A 24,200-nucleotide genomic window follows, 5' to 3' on the forward strand; every position below is an offset into this window, starting at 1 on the left:
GTTTGGAAGGAAAGAGCTAAAGGTCATAGAGGAATTGCAGGCCACTCAGACCTTAGAGTGAGAGAAACCCACATATTGGTCCTCATTTTTGTATTTATATAGTAGTATCACCAAGTTATTTACATCTACACCCACAGTCTGGAAACCATAGAGAATTGCATGGCAGGGGTTACTTCCAACTGTACTAGTTCTTAGGGCTTTTTCCAATTCCATTCACATATGGAGAATGGGAAGAATGATTGCTTATAAGATATTTAGTTATAAATACACTTTTATTTACAATAGAAGACAAATTTCATTTTAATTAATTGTAAGGATATGAGCTCCAACTCTACAGTCAGATCCACTAGATTGTGGCCTTGCTTATCCATGAGATAACTACTCTTATTATTGATGGTAGGAGAAATTTTCATGCTAAAATCTGATTAGAAAGGAAGTGGCACCATGCAGATCCTAAGATATGGCACTATGTAGATCCTGATTACCATACTGTGACACAAAGTCCCTGATTATATTTCAGGTGTTTTCACAGAGCCCTATGAAGTAATACACAGGATAATGTTGATGATTCTCTAACAGTCACTTGATTCTATTGGCCATTTTGAGAGAAGGAAACTTTTTTATATCACAATATCCATTCCTTTAATTCCATCTTCATCCACAATGGCACTGCACTTTCAACCCTTCACAAGCACTTACTGTACTAAATCTGTGCACACTATAAGTGTCATGGTTCTTCATTGTCATCAGCTTCAGTCACAATTATTTCTCTATTTTAGAAAATTGAGGAGTAAAGAAAATGATTTAGGGAAAAATGGATGCTTGTGGTCTGTACCAGACATTTGAGAGTACAGAGGTAAATATTTCAACATCTTTTGAGAAAAGTGTGAAGTACATAAATGAGAGGATTATGATGATGATGACATAGTTTCACAATGGCACAAAATATACAATGCAGATAAAAATTAAAACAATGAAGCTGCTGGATACATTGAAAGTCATTTCTATGGCATGATACAAAAGTGACCTAAACAGATAAATGCAGATATATGGGGCAGGCAGAGAAAGAAGGTTAACTAATGTTACATTTGATGGTGAATGATGAAACAGGTTTGAGAGTTCATGATAAATAGTTCTGGGTGTGCTTCCTAACAGTCATTATCCATTTTGCAGATGTGGGGTGAGGAATGAGGAATGGGGGATGGCTGATGGCTGCCCTCCCTTGCCCCTCACTGAGGTAAAACCTCAGTGCCATTGAAATATTTGAAATTAATAAGGGACAACATTTTTGAGAAAAGGGAAGATTAGGACTTACTGTTTCTTCAATGATGAGGTTGTTAATAATGTAGCACAAGCTCAGATGAGATAAGGATTAGGGTGGCCAGTTACCTGGAGCTCATTACAGCCCAGGGTTCTAAAAATAAAGTGGTGAGACACATGTGAAGACAGGCACTGTGTGGATATCTAATGAGTTACTTAGAAAATTTCTGGGCAGAAATTATAAGTATTCTTGAGTCCTCTGTGTATGTCTCATAGACATTGTGAAGATAAAAGTAATAATGCCTTGCACACAGGCAGACATTTCATGCTCCATTCTTGAATAAAATGGAATGGAAAGTACTTTAATACACTCCTGGAAATGGAAAAAAGAACACATTGACACCGGTGTGTCAGACCCACCATACTTGCTCCGGACACTGCGAGAGGGCTGTACAAGCAATGATCACACGCACGGCACAGCGGACACACCAGGAACCGCGGTGTTGGCCGTCGAATGGCGCTAGCTGCGCAGCATTTGTGCACCGCCGCCGTCAGTGTCAGCCAGTTTGCCGTGGCATACGGAGCTCCATCGCAGTCTTTAACACTGGTAGCATGCCGCGACAGCGTGGACGTGAACCGTATGTGCAGTTGACGGACTTTGAGCGAGGGCGTATAGTGGGCATGCGGGAGGCCGGGTGGACGTACCGCCGAATTGCTCAACACGTGGGGCGTGAGGTCTCCACAGTACATCGATGTTGTCGCCAGTGGTCGGTGGAAGGTGCACGTGCCCGTCGACCTGGGACCGGACTGCAGCGACGCACGGATGCACGCCAAGACCGTAGGATCCTACGCAGTGCCGTAGGGGACCGCACCGCCACTTCCCAGCAAATTAGGGACACTGTTGCTCCTGGGGTATCGGCGAGGACCATTCGCAACCGTCTCCATGAAGCTGGGCTACGGTCCCGCACACCGTTAGGCCGTCTTCCGCTCACGCCCCAACATCGTGCAGCCCGCCTCCAGTGGCGTCGCGACAGGCGTGAATGGAGAGACGAATGGAGATGTGTCGTCTTCAGCGATGAGAGTCGCTTCTGCCTTGGTGCCAATGATGGTCGTATGCGTGTTTGGCGCCGTGCAGGTGAGCGCCACAATCAGGACTGCATACGACCGAGGCACACAGGGCCAACACCCGGCATCATGGTGTGGGGAGCGATCTCCTACACTGGCCGTACACCACTGGTGATCGTCGAGGGGACACTGAATAGTGCACGGTACATCCAAACCGTCATCGAACCCATCGTTCTACCATTCCTAGACCGGCAAGGGAACTTGCTGTTCCAACAGGACAATGCACGTCCGCATGTATCCCGTGCCACCCAACGTGCTCTAGAAGGTGTAAGTCAACTACCCTGGCCAGCAAGATCTCCGGATCTGTCCCCCATTGAGCATGTTTGGGACTGGATGAAGCGTCGTCTCACGCGGTCTGCACGTCCAGCACGAACGCTTGTCCAACTGAGGCGCCAGGTGGAAATGGCATGGCAAGCCGTTCCACAGGACTACATCCAGCATCTCTACGATCGTCTCCATGAGAGAATAGCAGCCTGCATTGCTGCGAAAGGTGGATATACACTGTACTAGTGCCGACATTGTGCATGCTCTGTTGCCTGTGTCTATGTGCCTGTGGTTCTGTCAGTGTGATCATGTGATGTATCTGACCCCAGGAATGTGTCAATAAAGTTTCCCCTTCCTGGGACAATGAATTCACGGTGTTCTTATTTCAATTTCCAGGAGTGTAGTTACCATAATAAAAAGTATCCTGGCTTCACATCTGATAATGGCTCAGAGAGCACAGATGGAGATTACAAGATCCTCAGAGATTTCTTTGCTCATTCTGATTACATTGGCTGTCCCCACACGTAATTTATGTGGAAAAAGGAAGTAAGAGTAAAGTTTGACATCCTACTATTGATGTGGTCAGTAGACACGTTCACAATCTCAGACTGGGGAAATAAAATTTAGAGAAACCACGTGAAACCTAAACTTGATTGGCTGGATGGGGATTTGAATCCCAATCTTCCTGAATGTGAACCCAGTGCCTTAATCACTGCAGCACAATGATTGGTAGCATTCATGTGGACATTGTATGAACACCTTCATATTCTCAAGAAACAACAATGAATTTTGGACTACCATCAATACCACAGCATATAACCTGTATCTTTATGGCAGTAAATGAAGCAATATTCTCTAACGTGGAGGTTCAGATATTTACTGATGATGCTATAGTTTTAACCACTGGGACGTTCTGTGAAATTTGGAGTATTTGTTTGGCACTTAGTTAAGAGTATATGTGTCCAAATAAACCTGTTTTAGGCTATTGTTTCATAATGTCACATTGTGTTTGTGGAATTCCAATATAGCTACAGTTTGAGAAGCAATTCTTTTATTCTAAGTGGAGTATTTGCTGTGATTATTGTACATGACAAGCTAAAACTGTATGCCAGACTGGTATTCAAACTCAGGCCCCATCTTTCATGGGCCGTGTTCTGTCAACCAATATGCTATCCAAGCACACTTGACAGACCAACTGAAAGCTTCAACTTTTCAGACCTGTTTCCACTTTTCTGCTGTAATCTGGGGAGGAACTTGTGATGACAACTAAAGCATTGAGTCAGTTTGTGATGTGAACTTGAATGGCATAGTGGTTGCTAGCATTCAGCTCGTGGAATAGATCTGAATCCTAATCCAGTACACAATTTCAACTGGTTACATACAATCACAGTTACATTTTGTTTCACACTGTTCACGATTTTAGGTGCAAAAACTTGGATATTGGGTTGTATTAAGTATTAACTTATGAGACAGGAAGTATGCCAGATCTAGACTCAACCTTGTTGTTGATGTCATCATTGTCATCTTCAGTGTGAAGACTGGTTTGATATAGATCTCCACACTAGTCTATCCTGTGCAAGTCTCATCATATTTGCATAATTAATGGAACCCATATTCTTTAACCTGCTTACCATTCTCATGCCTTAGTCTCCCTCTATCTTTTTTACCCCCACAGTTTTTTTCCATTGCCATATTTCTTGATGCCTCAGGAAGTGTTCTACCTCCTAATCTCTTCTTTTAATCACCTTATGCCACAATTTTTTCTTCTCCATTTAAGTTCAGTACTTCCTGATTAGTTGTTTGATCTACCTGTCTAGTTTTCAGTATTTTTCTGTAGCAACACATCTCAAAAGCTTCTATTCTAATATTTTTATCCATATTTTGCTTTGTATCCTAAATTAGCAAACATCAGTCTGGGAATCATAAACTTGGAAAGTATATTTTAGGCAACTCAATATCATATTCATGGCAATGCTCATCCAGTTCTAGGTGACATATTACAAGATAAGCAGTGTTCATCACTCAGAGATTTATTCTTGACAGTTTAAAAGCACACTTTCCAAGAAGAGACAAGCAGCTCATAACGTCCTTCCATATACCTCTTGAAAAATGAACACATCTGTAAAATCAGAGAAGTTTGAACTCTTGAAGAGGCTTGTTGTTGTTGTTGTTGTGGTCTTTAGTCCTGAGACTGGTTTGATGCAGCTCGCCATGCTACTCTATCCTGTGCAAGCTTCTTCATCTCCCAGTACCTACTGCAACCTACATCCTTCTGAATCTGTTTAGTGTATTCATCTCTCGGTCTCCCTCTACGAGTTTTGATGTGGACGGACAAGGCAGCCAGTCCACAGTGACGGGTAGCCGAAAGAAAGGCACGCGTACACACACGCCGACTGGCGTGAAGTCTGGAACAGGCTAAGTATTGATTCTAATAAGAAAAGTATGCAGCTCCTCGAATACTTAACTTTTATTCTTTGTTGGTTTACAACGTTCTTGATGAGACATTTCATACGATAACTATCAAACTATGTAAGGCTAATGGTGCCTTGCTAGGTCGTAGCCATGGACTTAGCAGAAGGCTATTCTAACTGTTTCTTGGCAAATGAGAGAAAAGGCTTCGTCCGTATAGTCGCTAGCAATGTCGTCCGTACAACTGGGGCGAGTGCTCGTCCGTATCTCGAGACCTGCCTTGTGGTGGCGCTAGGTGTGCGATCACGCAGTGGCGACACGCGGGTCCGACATGTACTAAATGGACCGCGGCCGATTTAAGCTACCACCTAGCAAGTGTGGTGTCTGGCTGTGACACCACATTCCTCCCCCGCAAATCGGCGAACGGTCGTGTTATAAGGCTTCCGTCCGCCGTGGGGAGGACCCCATGTTGACGTATGCGATGAGGTGGGGAGCTTAACAACAGGCGAGGCCGTGCCACCTGCACCCGGCCATTCGGTCCGAGGGGAGCGAGGAAACGCCTGAAAACCTAGTCCAGGGTGCACGGCAACATGCGGTGTATGCGCCCGTAAAGAGACAGGAGGGGCCGAAGGGTCAACCTCCATTGCATCGGGGTACCCGACGCGCGATGACGTCATGTGGTCCAGAGCGGGCAAGAGTTCCATGGCGGAGGACAGCTGGTCACGGGAAGCGATCGGCGGCGCAGGACCCAGGGAGGCGCTTGGCGGCTGCAGCGAAGCGTCCACTGCGGGCGGCGCCGGCTGGAGAACAGGCGCGTCACCATGGGGCAAATTGGAAGGCATTGTCGGTAACACCTGGGGATGAGGCTAGCCAGTAGATGGATCCCCAGGGCGCTGACTGGACGGCACCGTCGCTGAAAGCAGACGGGGAGCGGCAGAACCCGTGCGACGACAGAGGCGCAGCTGATTGAGATGCCGACGTACCTCACCAGAGGCCCCCAAAACCAAATACATCGCGCGGCTGAGGCAGCGAAGAATGCGCCCTGCGAGCCAACGCCGTAAACCTCGATAATTGCGAAAGAATACAACGTCGCCTGGAGCAAAAGCAGAAGTCTGCCGCTGCATAGGAACCTGATGTGGCGGATGCAGCAAAGACATCAAGGTTCGATGAGGACGACCGTGGAGCAACTCAGCCGGCGAGCGACCATCTCGGGGCTGAGAGCGATACGAAGACAAAAAGAGCAACAACGCATCCTCCCGAGAATGCGACTCTTTCAACTTCAACATCTGTGACTTGAAAGTCCGGACCAATCATTCAGCGGCACCGTATGACTGAGGCAAAAACGGCGCGGATGTCAGATGTTGAATACCATTGGCCTGGCAGAATGACTGAAATTCGGCGGACATGAATTGTGGGCCATTGTCGGAAACAATAGTCTGCGGTGCAACTGCATGTTGTGGCGGCGGCAGCGATGAAGCGGCGGCTGCCGCATCGGTTTGAATGGCACGTTGACCCTGGACGAGCTGTCCAAGGGCATCCAATAACGCCTGCGTCTGCTGATTCTGCAAGCGATAAAATTCGGACAGTACATCTGGCGAAGCCATGACGCAAGTAAATGTAAGCAATTAGAAAGAACACGTTTGCTTCGTCGCCAATGATGTGGACGGACAAGGCAGCCAGTCCACAGTGACGGGTAGCCGAAAGAAAGGCACGCGTACACACACGCCGACTGGCGTGAAGTCTGGAACAGGATAAGTATTGATTCTAATAAGAAAAGTATGCAGCTCCTCGAATACTTAACTTTTATTCTTTGTTGGTTTACAATGTTCTTGATGAGACATTTCATACGATAACTATCAAACTATGTAAGGCTAATGGTGCCTTGCTAGGTCGTAGCCATGGACTTAGCAGAAGGCTATTCTAACTGTCTCTTGGCAAATGAGAGAAAAGGCTTCGTCCGTATAGTCGCTAGCAATGTCGTCCGTACAACTGGGGTGAGTGCTCGTCCGTATCTCGAGACCTGCCTTGTGGTGGCGCTAGGTCTGCGATCACGCAGTGGCGACACGCGGGTCCAACATGTACTAAATGGACCGCGGTCGATTTAAGCTACCACCTAGCAAGTGTGGTGTCTGGCTGTGACACCACAATTTTTACCCTCCACGCTGCCCTCCAATGCTAAATTGGTGATCCCTTGATGCCTCAGAACATGTCCTACCAATCGATCCCTTCTTCTAGTCAAGTTGTGCCACAAACTTCTCTTCTCCCCAATCCTATTCAATACCTCCTCATTAGTTACGTGATCTACCCACCTTATCTTCAGCATTCTTCTGTAGCACCACATTTTGAAAGCTTCTATTCTCTTCTTGTCCAAACTAGTTATCGTCCATGTTTCACTTCCATACATGGCTACACTCCATACAAATACTTTCAGAAACGACTTCCTGACACTTAAATCTATACTCAATGTTAACAAATTTCTCTTCTTCAGAAACGATTTCCTTGCCATTGCCAGTCTACATTTTATATCCTCTCTACTTCGACCATCATCAGTGATTTTACTCCCCAAATAGCAAAACTCCTTTACTACTTTCAGTGTCTCATTTCCTAATCTAATTCCCTCAGCATCACCCGATTTAATTTGACTACATTCCATTATCCTCATTTTGCTTTTGTTGATGTTCATCTTATATCCTCCTTTCAAGACACTATCCATTCCGTTCAACTGCTCTTCCAAGTCCTTTGCTGTCTCTGACAGAATTTCAATGTCATCGGCGAACCTCAAAGTTTTTACTTCTTCTCCATGAATTTTAATACCTACTCCGAATTTTTCTTTTGTTTCCTTTACTGCTTGCTCAATATACAGATTGAATAACATCGGGGAGAGGCTACAACCTTGTCTCACTCCTTTCCAAACCACTGCTTCCCTTTCATGCCCCTCGACTCTTATAACTGCCATCTGATTTCTGTACAAATTGTAAATAGCCTTTCGCTCCCTGTATTTTATACCTGCCACCTTCAGAATTTGAAAGAGAGTATTCCAGTTAACATTGTGAAAAGCTTTCTCTAAGTCTACAAATGCTAGAAACGTAGGTTTGCCTTTTCTTAATCTTTCTTCTAAGATAAGTCGTAAGGTTAGTATTGCCTCACGTGTTCCAACATTTCTACGGAATCCAAACTGATCTTCCCCGAGGTCTGCTTCTATCAGTTTTTCCATTCGTCTGTAAAGAATTTGCGTTAGTATTTTGCAGCTGTGACTTATTAAACTGATAGTTTGGTAATTTTCACATCTGTCAACACCTGCTTTCTTTGGGATTGGAATTATTATATTCTTGTTGAAGTCTGAGGGTATTTCACCTGTCTCATACATCTTGCTCACCAGATGGTAGAGTTCTGTCATGACTGGCTCTCCCAAGGCCATCAGTAGTTCTAATGGAATGTTGTCTACTCCCGGGGCCTTGTTTCGACTCAGGTCTTTCAGTGCTCTGTCAAACTCTTCACACAGTATCTTATCTCCCATTTCGTCTTCATCTACATGCTCTTCCATTTCCATAATATTGTCCTTAAACACATCGCTCTTGTATAAACCCTCTATATACTCCTTCCACCTTTCTGCCTTCCCATCTTTGCTTAGAACTGGGTTGCCATCTGAGCTCTTGATATTCATACAAGTCGTTCTCCTCTCTCCAAAGGTCTCTTTAATTTTCCTGTAGGCAGTATCTATCTTACCCCTAGTGAGACAAGCCTCTACATCCTTACATTTGTCCTCTAACCATCCCTGCTTAGCCATTTTGCACTTCCTGTCGATCTCATTTTTGAGACGTTTGTATTCCTTTTTGCCTGCTTCATTTACTGCATTTTTATATTTTCTCCTTTCATCAATTAAATTCAATATTTCTTCTGTTACCCAAGGATTTCTACTAGCCCTCGCCTTTTTACCTACTTGATCGTCTGCTGCCTTCACTACTTCATCTCTCAGAGCTACCCATTCTTCTTCTACTGTATTTCTTTCCCCCATTACTGTCAATTGTTCCCTTATGCTCTCCCTGAAACTCTCTACAACCTCTGGTTCTTTCAGTTTATTCAGGTCCCATCTCCTTAGATTCCCACCTTTTTGCAGTTTCTTCAGTTTCAATCTGCAGTTCATAACCAATAGATTGTGGTCAGAATCCACATCTGCCCCTGGAAATGTCTTACAATTTAAAACCTGGTTCCTAAATCTCTGTCTTACCATTATATAATCTATCTGATACCTTTTAGTATCTCCAGGATTCTTCCAGGTATACAACCTTCTTTTATGATTCTTGAACCAAGTGTTAGCTATGATTAAGTTATGCTCTGTGCAAAATTCTACAAGGCGGCTTCCTCTTTCATTTCTTCCCCCAAACCCATATTCACCTACTATGTTTCCTTCTCTCCCTTTTCCTACTGACGAATTCCAGTCACCCATGACTATTAAATTTTCGTCTTCCTTCACTACCTGAATAATTTCTTTTATCTCGTCATACATTTCATCTATTTCTTCATCATCTGCAGAGCTAGTTGGCATATAAACTTGTACTACTGTAGTAGGCATGGGCTTTGTGTCTATCTTGGCCACAATAATGCGTTCACAATGCTGTTTGTAGTAGCTAACCCGCACTCCTATTTTTTTATTCATTATTAAACCTACTCCTGCATTACCCGTATTTGATTTTGTATTTATAACCCTGTAATCACCTGACCAAAAGTCTTGTTCCTCCTGCCACTGAACTTCACTAATTCCCACTATATCTAACTTTAACTTATCCATTTCCCTTTTTAAATTTTCTAACCTACCTGCCCGATTAAGGGATCTGACATTCCACGCTCCGATCCGTAGAACGCCAGTTTTCTTTCTCCTGATAACGACGTCCTCTTGAGTAGTCCCCGCCCGGAGATCCAAATGGGGGACTATTTTACCTCCGGAATATTTTACCCAAGAGGACGCCATCATCATTTAATTATACAGTAAAGCTGCATGTCCTCGGGAAAAATTACGGCTGTAGTTTCCCCTTGCTTTCAGCCGTTCGCAGTACCAGCACAGCAAGGCCGTTTTGGTTAATGTTACAAGGCCAGATCAGTCAATCATCCAGACTGTTGCCCCTGCAACTACTGAAAAGGCTGCTGCCCCTCTTCAGGAACCACATGTTTGTCTGGCCTCTCAACAGATACCCCTCCGTTGTGGTTGCACCTACGGTACGGCCATCTGTATCGCTGAGGCACGCAAGCCTCCCCACCAACGGCAAGGTCCATGGTTCATGGGGGGGTGGAGAGGCTTATTGACAAATATTCTCACCTTTCATCAATTCTAAATAGAAGAGGAAATGGGAGAATGATAGTGGAATGTACACGACATAGCCTCAACCACACACCATAATATGGCTTGTAGCATATAAATGTAGATGGTGGTGATGATTCTAGTTCACACAACCGGCAGGGACAGAATACACAAAATGTAATATGTTATAAGGTTCACAAATAGGTAAAATATACTATTGTTATTACCATGGCAAACTAAAGTGATGCTGTGACATCAGAGTGAGTTTACAACAGAAATGATTGTAATAAAGGCTGTATTTTATTCTGACAGCTACATACAGGGTATAAACTGAAAGTAGAATGCTTGACCTACATTTCTTTTAATTATTTTACTGCATTTGAACTCTGTGTTTCTCATTAGCTGCTATTACATACGCTTGTAGCCTCTCCAGTGTGAATGTTTCTTTCAAAATTATTCATTCAAATAAGTAAAATAGCTACATTTAATAGGAGTGGTGTTTTTTCCTGACACTTTCCTTCTTTATAGTAAAAATTATGCATTACAGGAAGATCTTGCACGAAAAGCTGCTCAGTTTAGAATTGTTCAACGAAGACTTCTTACTAAGTTTAAAGATAAAATTCTGACACCAATGAATAACTTGGAAAATCTTCTGAAAGACACATATACAAAAATTTTAATATCTACTGACCTTCTGGAAGAAAACCAAAAAAAGATGAAGTATTTGAGTATTCAAGTTAGTTGTTGTGTACGACTACTACTTTTCCTGCTGAAGTTACAAAATCCTTCTTCACAGAACAATGTAGCCGATCTTGAATCAGCACTCAGCTGTTCAGTAAATGATTCAGATGATCAGGTATGTATGTATACATGTTTTACTTTTGTTCCTTTGTTGTAAATGCTGGAATGGCCATTTTTAAAAGATTATGTCCAATAGTGTACTGTGTAGCAAATAATTAATTGTTTGTGTTATACTGATGGATCCTCCAATCACTGACATGGCTGGGATATAAATTTGTATGCTAACTCCCATTCAGAATAATCAGTCAAGAGTTACCTTCTTCATTTTTTATAGGGCTGGGATGAAATAACTGATGCAGCAGTGTCATACTTACTTCGAACATCACTGGCAAAATCTGTGAAAGACCAACAGCGATCAGCACCAATTTCTCTAGATGCATTGCAGGATATAGCAAGGGTTAAAAAACATATTTCAATGGCTTTTGAGAGAACCTGTAGAGGTAGTCAACTTCCAGGGAAGAAAGAACATAATGTTGAATCAAACACTCTCCATGTGGGAATTAGCCCTATACCAGAGGCTACTGAAATAAATGAAGATGATGAAGGAACAATACCAAGAGGTTCTCAACTTGCAGAGAAGAAGCAATCTAATTTAGTACCAGGGACACCTGCTGGCCTCCTGACAACAAGACGAGCCAAATTACAACTGCCAGCCATTCCAGGTATGCTTTGATCTTAGGAACAATCTTTTTTTAAGGAGGTGGCAGCTGCGGATGGATGTGTGTGTGTGTGTGTGTGTGTGTGTGTGTGTGTGTGTGTGGGCGCGCGCGCGAGTGTATACCTGTCCTTTCCCCCCCCCCCCCCCCCCCCCCCCTAAGGTTAGTCTTTCCACTCCCGGGATTGGAATGACTCCTTACCCTCTCCCTTAAAACCCACATCCTTTCATCTTTCCCTCTCCTTCCCTCTTTCCTGATGAAGCAACCGTGGGTTGTGAAAGCTTGATATTTGTGTGTTTGTTTGTGTGTTTTTTATTGTGTCTATCTACCAGCGCTTTCCTGTTTGGTAAGTCACAGCATCTTTTTTAATATATATATATATATATATATATATATATATATATATACTTACCAAACAGGATATATACTTAAATCAACAAAACTAATCAATTTTTGAATATATAATGTAATTGGATAGATAAAAAAATCTACTCACCAAGCAGTGGCAGGAGAGCACACATGTAAAAGGTATTAAAGTTCATTAGCTTTCAAAGTCACTGGCTCCTTCTGGCAGAAAGGTTGAAGGGAAAGAAGAGGGGTGAAGGAAAAGGACTGGTGAGGTTCAGGAAAAGAGGTACAATTCAGAAAGGTCACCCAGAACCTGAGGTCAGGAGAAGGAAAGACATTGTTGGGTCTTGATGGTTGGAGACAAAACATCATTGTTCCAGGTAGCCTGCAAAAATCAGTTCGCCGATGTTGGCCACTGATGAAACATGTATACGACTGGAGTTAACCCCGTCAGTTTCAGTTAATGCCTCAAGATGGTCCACTGAAGCACCAAAACTGGTAGCCATATAACAAATAACATTGTAAGGATGGCTGTAGGTGTTCCATTTTATTAAACTAATGCATTATGGCATCCATTCTAAATGTTACAGAGAATTGTAACTCTGATGATTTACATACATGCTGATGGCGTGTATTTGTACAAAGTTACATTGACATTTGACCATGTCTTTCTGGTTGCTTCCTCTTTGTGTGTGTGTGTGTGTGTTGCAGTGCACCTGCAGTAAGTGAAAGTCTTTGGACTAACAAAACTACAAAACTAGAAAAGCTGTTGATGATTTAATGTTTAAGTAATAAATCAAATGATATATATGTTCTACCATGCACTTGCAGAGTAGACAGTCTTAGCATCTATATAGGAACCACTTGATTCAATTCATTTGACAGTGCCAATTGTTTGAAATTGTCACTGAAATCCGTGGAGATGTGGTTGTTGTTGTTGTTGTTGTTGTTGTTGTTGTTGTTGTTTTTTTAAAAAACCTCTAGCAGCATGTTCTAAAATTATATGATTGTATTGAAACCTATTACTGATGCCCAATGCCAATTACAAATTTGGAGGCATTGTAAAGAAAACTTACTAACAGGGAACTCTTACCACTTCACCTATAATATTTCAAGGATAGATAACAGACATTTTGGGAGATAAAGCTCCATGTTAGAGACCTCGAGGAAACCCTTCCATCACAGATGTTTGGACAATGGGAGAAGTGTGTAAAATTACATCTAAGAGCAAGAAAACTTTTTGGATGTGCATTTGGATTAATGAATAAATATAGACTACTGAGAAAAGAAATAGAAACATCAATCAATGTAGCTGATCATATAGTTAGGTCCATTTGCCTACAAAATTGTGTCCTTTCCTATTGATGACAGTATTATATAGAAGCTGAACAGTTTTATAAAAAAGTGGATTTGTAAAAATTTAGTATGAGTTTCAATAGGGATTGCACATTAAATCTGAAGACAGTCAGACATTATTTGGTCAAATATTATGTTAAAAATTCAACATACATGTTATTGATGTATACTTATCATTAATCTTTCAAGATAGCACCAAAAATCAAAAAATGATGCTTTTATAGTTCTGTTTGGTTTATCAGTTCATTGCAAATGAAACAATACACTTCATAATTCAATATAATTTGTAATCACATTTGTCAGCTGTGCCATACCACATTGTCATAAATTCCATAACATGGAACTGATTCACAAGCAGTGTCAGCTGCTAGTGATCAGTATTTCCCTGCATTTTCAGTCTGGTGAGGACACACACACACACACACACACACACACACACACACACACACACACACACCGTCAACTCATGTGATGAAACCATAGTCGGTAATGAGACTTGCGCAAAGAACTAAAAATCCATTTTAAATTATAGGCTCTCACAATCATGGAGGGTCTACTTTGTGCCCCAAAGTTAAGTTTTGCAAATATTTTTTGCTTCAGAGTTGATTAACTCATAAGTGACAGAATGTTTAATAATCAGTGCCTGCTGCATTCATAATATGCTGTGAGATGCCTTCCTTGAAGGGAAAAAAATGTATTTTCAATATTCAGAGATTCAGAAAAACTACTAACAGAAAATGTGACATCATTTGTGGTTAGCAATGCCTTTGGAAACACTGAAAGCTTTACTTAATAGAAGATTTTACTGAGTACTTTAGTAGCAGTTTTGGATCAGTACCACGGCAAACAAAAAAAATAACCAGAACAGACCAACAGAAATGAAAACAAACTGTGCTGCTTCTTAATATTGTCATATTAATAAATTGTTATGAAATTATCATAATAAATAAAGTATTCCAACTTCATTGTAGTTTCGGCAATCCTGCAGCATCTATGCTCCCACTATTCATGGCATTAGCAGCTTTGTATTGATAGTGTTTTTAGTCATACAACCTTGGATTTCTCACACTAATTCCATGGTACATGTATCATCAATTTTGAGCTGCAAAACTGCCAGAGAAGGCAAACTGCAGTGAAAGCAATCCCAATCATGCATGAGTCTTACATCTACATGATCGCTCTGCAATTCACACTTAAATGTTTGGTGGGGGGTTCAGAGAACTACTTTTGTTTTTGATTTGGGGGGAGTGGTTCAAAGAACATTTGAACTATTTCTTGACCATTCTACTCTTGATTAGCACATAGGGAAAATGAAAACCCATATTTTTCCGTGTAACCTCTGATTTCTCTTATTTTATTATGCTATGTAAGAGGTAGCAAGAAAATATTTTGGCATTTGGAGGAGACAGTAGGTAATTGAGCTTTCATAAAAAGATTTTGCCACAACCAAAAACACTGTTGATTTAACGATTGTCAACTCAACTCACTTAAATAAAAGAACACTGTCTCCCTTATTTTGTGGTAATACAAAATGAGCTGCCCTTCTTCTAGCTTTTTCAATGTTCTCTGTCAGTCCTATCTGATAAGAATCCCATACTGTGTAGTAATACTCCAGCAGAGAGGATCACAATTAATATATATTATTCCATACTGGATTTTGAGTGATTAATTTTTAAAGTGTTAATTATACCAAGTAATTATATTTTTGGGGTGGAAGAAACAAATAATGCTCCATCTTTGACTGTGAAATTTTTATTATTTAAAAATGAACTGGTCTGTAGAAAAAAATAACAATTATAATATTCTGAGACTGAACACCCATACTTTTGTTCCTTCCAGATGGAAGTCAGTATAAGACTGACTTCAAGAAACCTGCCACTCTTCAGGTGTCTTCTCTGGAGAAAGACAAGCCACCCGAATTTCCACCTGAACCTCTAGAGAATATAAAAGTAACACACACAGCAGAATCTCCTGAAGAAGATGATGATATCTGGTAACCATATATTGACAACAAATGACTGAACATCTTTACTTAGAATCTAAATGGCATCAAGCTTGACAAAAATGGGAAAACATGCATATATGAGGGCTTTTATTAGCAGAACTCATTATGTCTGTGTTGTACATTTGATGAGTTTTTGCACATTCATTATTAGAATGCACTGTCATAAATTTATTCAATATGTATCTGTACAAAATTTGTATTACACAAACTACAAAATGTTCCTGTAAAGGTCATAACATAACTACCAAGAAAATTATTATTCATTGTTTACTACAGTTTTTCAGCATATTGTGGTTATATTTTCTGAGATTTATATGTTCATCCTTATTAATGAAGGAAAATATGAATACGTCACCAGGACTTTTCAACAAATAATTTCAGATAATGTTGGTGAATTAGGTATGAAACCATCAGTTTACACAATAAAGAACTTGTACTGTAATACAGTAGTTTAATTTATACAACAAGACCTAATAAACATTTGGTGATATTCTCTTCTATAAGTTGAATTATGTCCTAGTTCTCCCTTGTGCCCATCTCCATATTTCCATTACTCTTTTTCCCACTATCTATATATAATTTTAAGATGTTGAACTTGTCTAATTTAATCTAGTATACCTCCCTATTCTTTATAACTTATCATAATATATGTTTCTGTTTTCTTACCTGATCCAGTTATTTACAGCTTTGTATTCATTTTTACTCCTCACTTTATTGGTCTATGATTACTTAAAATTTTGAAAATATTTTAGGGCCATCAGGTCCTGCTTAAGTTCTTTGTTCTTTAAAAAAAAAATATATAGTCAGTTTAATTTTTAGTTCTATTTAGGTCTTGCCATGCCCATCTGCTATTTGTTCTCTTCTGGAACAATGTTTCCATGTTGGGGCAAATTCTACTGATGTATGATGTTTATAATATCTGCTATAATACATACAGTTACACAATGGAAAGTCATTATTTAATTTTACCTTTGTTTTTAAGTGCTTTAAGCTATTTTGTGGTAGAAAGTACATTCATTTATCACTCTTAATCTTTGTGGAGATCTTATACATCACCATCAAAATAGACTTGAATGTCTTCCATGGAATATCTTCTGTTTACTTTTAAAACAGCCCTTACAGTTTTGTCATATTTCTTCAATATTTTACTTTTCTTGTTTACAATTAATCCTGCACCTGAAGTTCCTCCTTGGTCTATTCTTCTGTAATATAATATATCTCAAGATTTTAATTTTTCTTAGTATTTTAATTTTTTTCCTCATATTTCTGTTGACCCTACCACAAGCTATTTGAATGTATTTAATTCCTTTTTTATCAGGCATAATTGCCCAAATGGTGTAGCACATGCCTGGAAACCAAAAGGTCATGGGGCTGAAGGCCATTTCGTCCATGGTTTTTTTCAGTCTGCCTTTACTTTTTAGCCTTCACTTCTGAACCATGTGAAGAGTTGACAGGAATGACGCATAGTTTGAATTTCACTTTAAACTGTATTCCCCCTTTCCCCAATAGGGATAATGGGGTAGGTTGGTGACACGCAGGTTGCTGAAGTGGCATCCAATTGAAAGACAACATGAAATTATTATTATTACTACTCTTGTGGCTCTGCAAGCCTATATTTACAACCAAAAGTTCTTCAATGTATTGTCCCTAAATAAAAAGTGCTAAAGCAGTTTGGTATCTAAGGTCTTAATGTTTGTGGTGGACATCCTACTCAAAATTCCTACCCTCATTTTCCAAAGTGGTGTTCTGTTGCCCACCCAAACTACACAACTTCTTGGTCCATCCCAGTGCCACTCTTGTTCCCAATCCTAAACCACTAATGTCATTCTCCTGTGGACAACTTAAGTGCTGGGCTTGTCCCATAACCAATTTAACACCTACTATTGCAATTGTCACAGGAATTTCCTACCCAATCAAAGGTAAGACCATGTGTAAAAGCTGCCATGTCATCTAAAATTTGTATTGAAATTAATGTCCAGTTTTCTATGTGGGTATGATAACCAAACATCTGTCCACAAACTTGCCAATACCAAGTTTTGGCTAACCACAATTTATCACACACCTGCTGAAAATTTTGCACAACCATTTATCAAATACTTCGAAAGCTGCTTGACATCCATGCTGTTTGGATCTTCCTATCCTAGAGCAGCTCCTCTGAACTGTGCAAGTGGAAACTGTCCCTTCAGCACATCTTCTGTTCTCACAAGCCATGTCATTTCCACTTTTGGCCATCTCCTTCCCATTCCCTTGCTCTCTTCTGTCTCCCTTGCTCTCTTCAGATTCAGATTCAGATTCAGATTCAGATTCAGATTCTTTATTAGTCATTCAGCATTGTTACATGCAATAGACTTCGTCAGTTCACTTAACTTATTAATTTTACAAAAAAAAATTTTTTACACATTTAAGTTGATATTAGGCATTTCTAAAAATTCTTCTAATGAATAGAATGGATTGGTTAACAAGAAGTTATGAACATTGTCTTTAAATAATTTGTCAGGCTTGATTGACCCATTTTTAGACAATTTGTTATATATTTTAATTGCCATATACTTATGACTATTGTTAGTTTTGGCTAATCTATTTTGTGGCAACAGCAGAGAAGTACACGTTCTTGTATAGTAGCCATGTCTTTCATTTGTTACACTTAAATTAGGTAGTTCAGCAAGTATGTAGTTAACACTGTCAAGAATATATAAATTAATTACTGTTAAAATTCTATATTTAGTGAACAATGGTTTACAATGTGTTCTATTATCTACCTTAGCCATTACTCTGATTGCTTTCTTCTGGATCACCATAATTTCATTTATTTTTCTGCTGTTTCCCCAGAGTATTAACCCATACCTTAAAACAGATTGAAAAAAGGCAAAGTACGCTGTCCTTACGTACTCAAATGTCACACAACACATCAGTCTCTTCAACAAATATATAACTCTTGACAACCTAACCACTATGTGATCAACATGAGAGTTCCATGTTAGACTGTTGTCAAGTACAATACCTAAAAACTTTGCCTTTTGTTTTTCTATTTTTGTAGACTTTGATAGACTGAACCACATATTCTGGGTCTTTTCCTCATTTAATAGCAGACCATTGGCATTAAACCATGATGTTGCATTTTCTTTTGCCAATTTCATATCACTTACAAGGTTATCAAGTACATGGTTTACAGATAGAAAAGTTGTGTCATCTGCATACATATATGTCTTTACATCTATATTTCCTGGTAAGTCATTTATGTGTACAAGGAAAAGAAGTGGTCCCAATTTAGATCCCTGTGGCACTCCATGTTGAACCTCGAGTATGTTTGACAGATGACTTCCTGAACTCACCACCTGGTTCCTTTTATTGAGGTATGATTTGATGAGTTTTAAACTTTTATCACATATTCCATAGTACTCAAGTTTAGAAAGCAGAAGTGAGTGGTCAACACAGTCAAAAGCTTTGCTCAGATCACATAAGGTTACCTGTGCGTGCGCATGGTCCTCAAATGCTGCTAGAATGTCTCTGACTAAGAGCTCTATGGCATGTATAGCTGACCTTCCTTTTCTGTAACCAAACTGTGATGCACTTAACATACCATTTAGTTCTAGGTACTCATACATCTGCTTATATATTATGCCTTCAAAGACTTTTCCTAGTACTGGAATTAGTGAAATTGGTCTGTAGTTTGCAGGATCTGATTTGACACCCTTCTTAAAGACTGGAGTTACCTTGGATAGTTTGAGAGGATCAGGAAAAAACCCTTCTATGAGACACAGGTTTATAGAATACGTTAATGGTGCTGCAATGTAATGTATGATTTCTTTCAATAGATTGTTTGACATATTAAAAATATCTGTACTGTATGAATTTTTCATTTCTTTGACTATTTTAAGAACTTCATGTTGGCATACCTCTCTGAAGTGTTTCAATGATGATCTGGCCCTATTATGATTTAGGTTTGCTCTCTTCAGATAATCTATTTATGTTACATTGGGTTTACTGATCAGCTTTTTGATATCATCAGCACAGCTTACAAAATATTTATTGAATGTATCTGCTGGTATTGGGACTGTCTTGTCGAAGTTTCTGACTTCGCCTTTAACAGTATTAATTACTGACCAGGCTGTTTTGCATTGGTTTTTACTATTTTTTATGTAATTTGTGTTGTATCTTAGTTTCGCTAATTGCAACTCTTTCTTATACAGTTTCTTAGTGATTTTTTCAAGATCCTTAATTTCATTAGAATTGTTTACTTTGGCAAGGCGCTTCAACAGCAGTAGCTTATTTTTTAGATTCTCCAGTTCTTTGGTGTACCAAAATTTACCTTTTCTTGTTTTATGGTATTTCTTTTGAACAAGATGGGCTTTTAAAATACCTGTTAAGTAATTGTGGAATGTTTCATAAACTGTTTGGGCACTGGAATCACAGTTTTGAAATAATTTGTCCCAGTTTGTTATGCTCAACTGGTGTGTTAGTTTTATGAGATTGTATTTTGTTAATATTAAGGTATTAGATTTTGTTAACTTTTGTCCAGCCTTGCTCTCATCTCCTTTTATAAAATGTCTTAACTTTACTGGTAACATGGAGTGGTCTGAGAAAACAAACTCCTTTACCTTGGTGGAGTACATATCACGAGCACAGTTGACAAAAGCATTATCCAAGCACACTTGTAGTCTTGTTGGTTCTGAATTTACATGATGGAAGTTGTGCTGCCTCAGCATATTCAGTAACTTATTTACACTGGGTTTGTTACATGTTACATCAAAGCTTGAATTAAAGTCTCCCCCAATTACAGTTACATACTGTTTCCATTTCGTTATGTAGCAGAGTACACTGTCTAAATTATCTAAAAAAGTTTTATCATCTGAGTCAGGGGAATGGTAGATACATACTATGATAAGTTTCATTATATCACATATGATCCCGGTAATTTCAAAGTGTTTCTCTACACATGCCCAACCAAGATCTAGTTCTCTAAACTCTATTTCATTTGAAACATAGCTAACAGTACCACCATTACGGTACTGAGATCTGCAAAAACTGTTTCCATATTTATAACCTTCTGGTACATAGTATTGTATTTGTTCTGGTTTAAGCCAATGTTCCACTCCCTTGCCCTCATCTTTCCTCTCTTAACATTTTTCAACATGTTTCACCCCATCTCATTATTCTATTCTCCTTTCTGCCTGTTTTCTCTACATTCTCGTGCTTGAGTTCCTCAGATTTGTGTTTATACCTCACAGTAGTTCATTACTGGCCTCTGGTACCTACTGTGACAGGTGTCCAGAGGAAGTAAATCCAAAGGATAGAGGTCTGTTAATTGTCAGCAGTTCAGATGTGGAGTGAATACTGGTACCTTTCAGTTAAACGTCAGCAAGGGATGAAGAAACGCTAGGTGCACTCTGCAGATTGTGGTGCATGTTGGAACAAATCATGCCTGTCATCTGGGCTCTAGGTCTTACTTAGATCATTTCAGTGACTGGCAGGTACAATTTGAGAAGACCAGCCTTGCTGAAGGAGTTTCAGTGAAACTCACAATTTGCAGCACTGCCCACAGAATGCATTGTGGGCCCCTGGTTCTGAGTCAGGTAGAAGGATTCAACCAGAGCCTTTCTGTGACAAGTTAGGCTGCAACTACCTAGACTTATGACATAATGTTGAGAACTGTAGGGTACCCCCAAGTGGATCAGGTGTGCACTATACATCAGAGGCTGCTACACAGGTGGCTGAGTGATGAGTGCACACAAGGTTTTTTTTTTTTTTTTTTTTTTTTAGATTAGGCAACTCTCATCCAGTCCAGGTAACGATCGCTGTAGGAGATCTGGAAATGTTAGTGTAAGACCCAAAGAAATACCCTTTATAGCTGAAAGTATTAAAATCCTTGTGATTAACTGCTAAAGCATTGGCAATGATATGCCCGAGTTCGAAGCACTCCTGAAAAGCAATGGAGCTTACATAATACAAGGCACAGAGACCTACTTAGAACACAAAATCAATACTAGTGAGATTTTTAGACAAAATTTAAGTGTGTATGAAAAGGATAGGCAAATGGCAAGAAGGTGTGTTGCATTTGTCACAGTAGACAAGACACTCAATTCACAGAGATGGAAATTGAAGCTGCATGGGAGATTGTTTGGGCAAGACTAATTTTCAAGGATGGACATAAACTTATAATTGGGTCCTTCTATTGACCACCAAACTCATCTCTAGACGTAACCAAAACCTTTAAAGAAAACCTCAGTTTGCTAGTAAACAATTTTACTTATATTACTGTCACCATTGGAGGAAACTTTAATCATACAACAATCAACTGGGAAAATTACAGTTTTGTAAGTATAGGGTGCAACAAGACACCCTACGAAACATTACTAAATGTCTTCTCTCAGAGCAGGTTGTTCAGAAGCCCACTTATGATAAAAATATATTGGTATAATGGCAACAAAGAAACATGACCTCTTTGAGGATGTCCACATTGAAACTAGTGTCAGCGATCATGACACAGTTTTGGCAATGATGATTAGCAAAGTGCAAAGAGCAACTAAAACAAGTAGAAGGATTTATATGTACAGAAAACGAGATAAAAAGAGATTAGTCCCACAGCTCAAGAAAGAATTAGAAACATTCATCTCTGGAGAGGATCATGTGGAAGAACTGTGGCTCGCGTTTAAAAGAATAGTTAACAATGCACTGGATGGATATGTACCCTGTAGAACTGTTCATGATGGGAGGGACCCTCCATGGTGTACAGTCACTGTAAAGCAACTTCCAAAGAAACAGAGACTAGTACATGAAAGGCATAAAACAAAGCATATAGGCTGTGGATAGAGAGGTGCTGAATGAAATAAATTTGGGTGTCAAGAGTGCGATGCATGGAACCTTCAATGATTACCATAGTAGAATATTATCAACAGATCTCTCACAAAAGCCAAAGAAATTCTGGTCACATGTAAAGGTTGTTAGGAGTTCTGAAGTTAGTGTCCAGATACTTAAGGACAAGTAAGGAACTGAAACTAGGAGCTGCAAAGCAAAAGCATAAATACTGAACTCCATTTTCAAAAGTTCTTTTACAAAGGAAAATCCAAAGGTATTGTGCCAATTTAATTCTTGCACTCATGTAAAGATTAGTAATATAGATATTAGTGTCAGTGATGAAGAGAAACAAATGAAATCTGCATCTACATCTACATCTATACTCTGCAAACCACTGTGAGGTGCATGGCAGAGGGTATGTACCAGTTATAAGAGTTTCTTCCTGTTCCATTCACATATGGAGTGTGGGAAGAATAATTGTTTGAATGCCTTCAGTATGCAGTAATTGTTCTTATCTTATCTTCACAATCCCTATGTGAGTAATACATAGGGGATTGTAGTACATTCCTAGAGTTATATTTACAGCCAGTTCTGGAAACTTTGTTAATAGACTTTCTTGAGATGGCTTATGTCTATCTCAAGAGTCTTCCAGTTCATTTCATTCAGTATCTCTTTGACACTCTCCTGTGGATCAAATCTGTGACCATTTGTGCCGCACTTCTCTGTATACATTCAGTGTCCCCTGTTAGTCCTATTTGGTACAGGTCCAACACACTTGAGCAATATTCTAGAAATTTTCACTCGAGTGATTTGTAAGCAATCTTCTTTGTAGACTAATTGCACTTCCCCAGCATTCTGTCAGTAAAACAAAGTCTACCACCTGCTATACCCATGACTGAGCCTATGTGATCATTCCCATTCATAACCCTACAAAGTACTACACCCGGGTATTCGTACGAGTAGGCTGATTCCAACAGTGATTCACTGATATCATAGTCTTAGGATTACACATTTTTTTCATTTTTTGAAGTGCACAGTTTTACACTTCTGAACATTTACAGCAAGTTGCCAATCTTCGCACCACTTTGAAGTCTTATGAAGATCTGAATGAATTTTATGCAGTTTCTTTCAGATAGTACTTCATCTGCAAAAAGTCTGAGATTAATGGTAATGTTGTCTGCAAGGTTATTAATATACAACATGAATAGCAAGGGTCCCAACACACTTCTCTGGGGCATACCTGAAGTTACTTCTACATCTGGCAAGTAGTCTCCACCCAAGTAACATGCTGTGTCCTCCCTACCAAAAAGTCCTCAGTCCAGTCACAAATTTCACTTGATATGATTGTACTTTTGACAATAAGTATAGGTGTGGTACTGAGTCAAATGCTTTTTAGAAATCAAGAAATACTGCATTTATCTGACTGTCTTGATCCAAAGCTTTCAGTATGTCTTGTGAGGAAAGCACGAGCTGGGTTTCACATGATCAATGTTTTTGGAATCCTTGATGATTGGCATTGAGGAGCTCATTCTGTTCAAGATACCTCATTATGTTTGAGCTCAGAACATGTTCTAAGATGCCAGTGATATTGGAAGGTAGTTTCGCAGATCACATCTACTACTCTTCTTGTAGACAGATGTGAACAGTGCTTTTTTTCCGAGAACTGGGCATGGTTTTTTGTTTGAGGGCTCTACAATAGATTATGATTAGAAGAGGGACTAACTCAGCTGCAAATTCAAGACAGAATCTGACAGGGATTCCATCAGGCCCTGGAGCTTTGTTTAATTTTAAAGATTTCAGCTGTTTCTCAACACCACTGACACTAATATTTACTTCATTTATCTTTTCAGTGACATGAGGGTTAAAACTGGGGAAGCTCTCCTGG

At 39.8% G+C, this 24,200-nt stretch overlaps 1 protein-coding gene across 2 annotated transcripts in view; it reads left to right on the forward strand.

The window, feature by feature from the left end:
• The window catches only part of LOC124799688 (protein PTHB1), a 101,673-nt gene extending 85,799 nt beyond the window's left edge, over positions 1-15,874 (forward strand). For both annotated transcript variants that reach the window (XM_047262939.1, XM_047262940.1), the window contains 3 exons: positions 10,902-11,210; positions 11,430-11,817; positions 15,355-15,874. In XM_047262939.1, the coding sequence (XP_047118895.1) occupies positions 10,902-11,210; positions 11,430-11,817; positions 15,355-15,512 (855 nt within the window). In that variant the 3' untranslated portion in view covers positions 15,513-15,874. The remainder of the gene's footprint in view (positions 1-10,901; positions 11,211-11,429; positions 11,818-15,354) is intronic.
• The last annotated feature ends 8,326 nt before the right edge of the window (positions 15,875-24,200 follow it).

The sequence above is a fragment of the Schistocerca piceifrons genome, chromosome 1 (assembly GCF_021461385.2).
Source record: "Schistocerca piceifrons isolate TAMUIC-IGC-003096 chromosome 1, iqSchPice1.1, whole genome shotgun sequence".
Taxonomy (NCBI): domain Eukaryota; kingdom Metazoa; phylum Arthropoda; class Insecta; order Orthoptera; family Acrididae; genus Schistocerca; species Schistocerca piceifrons.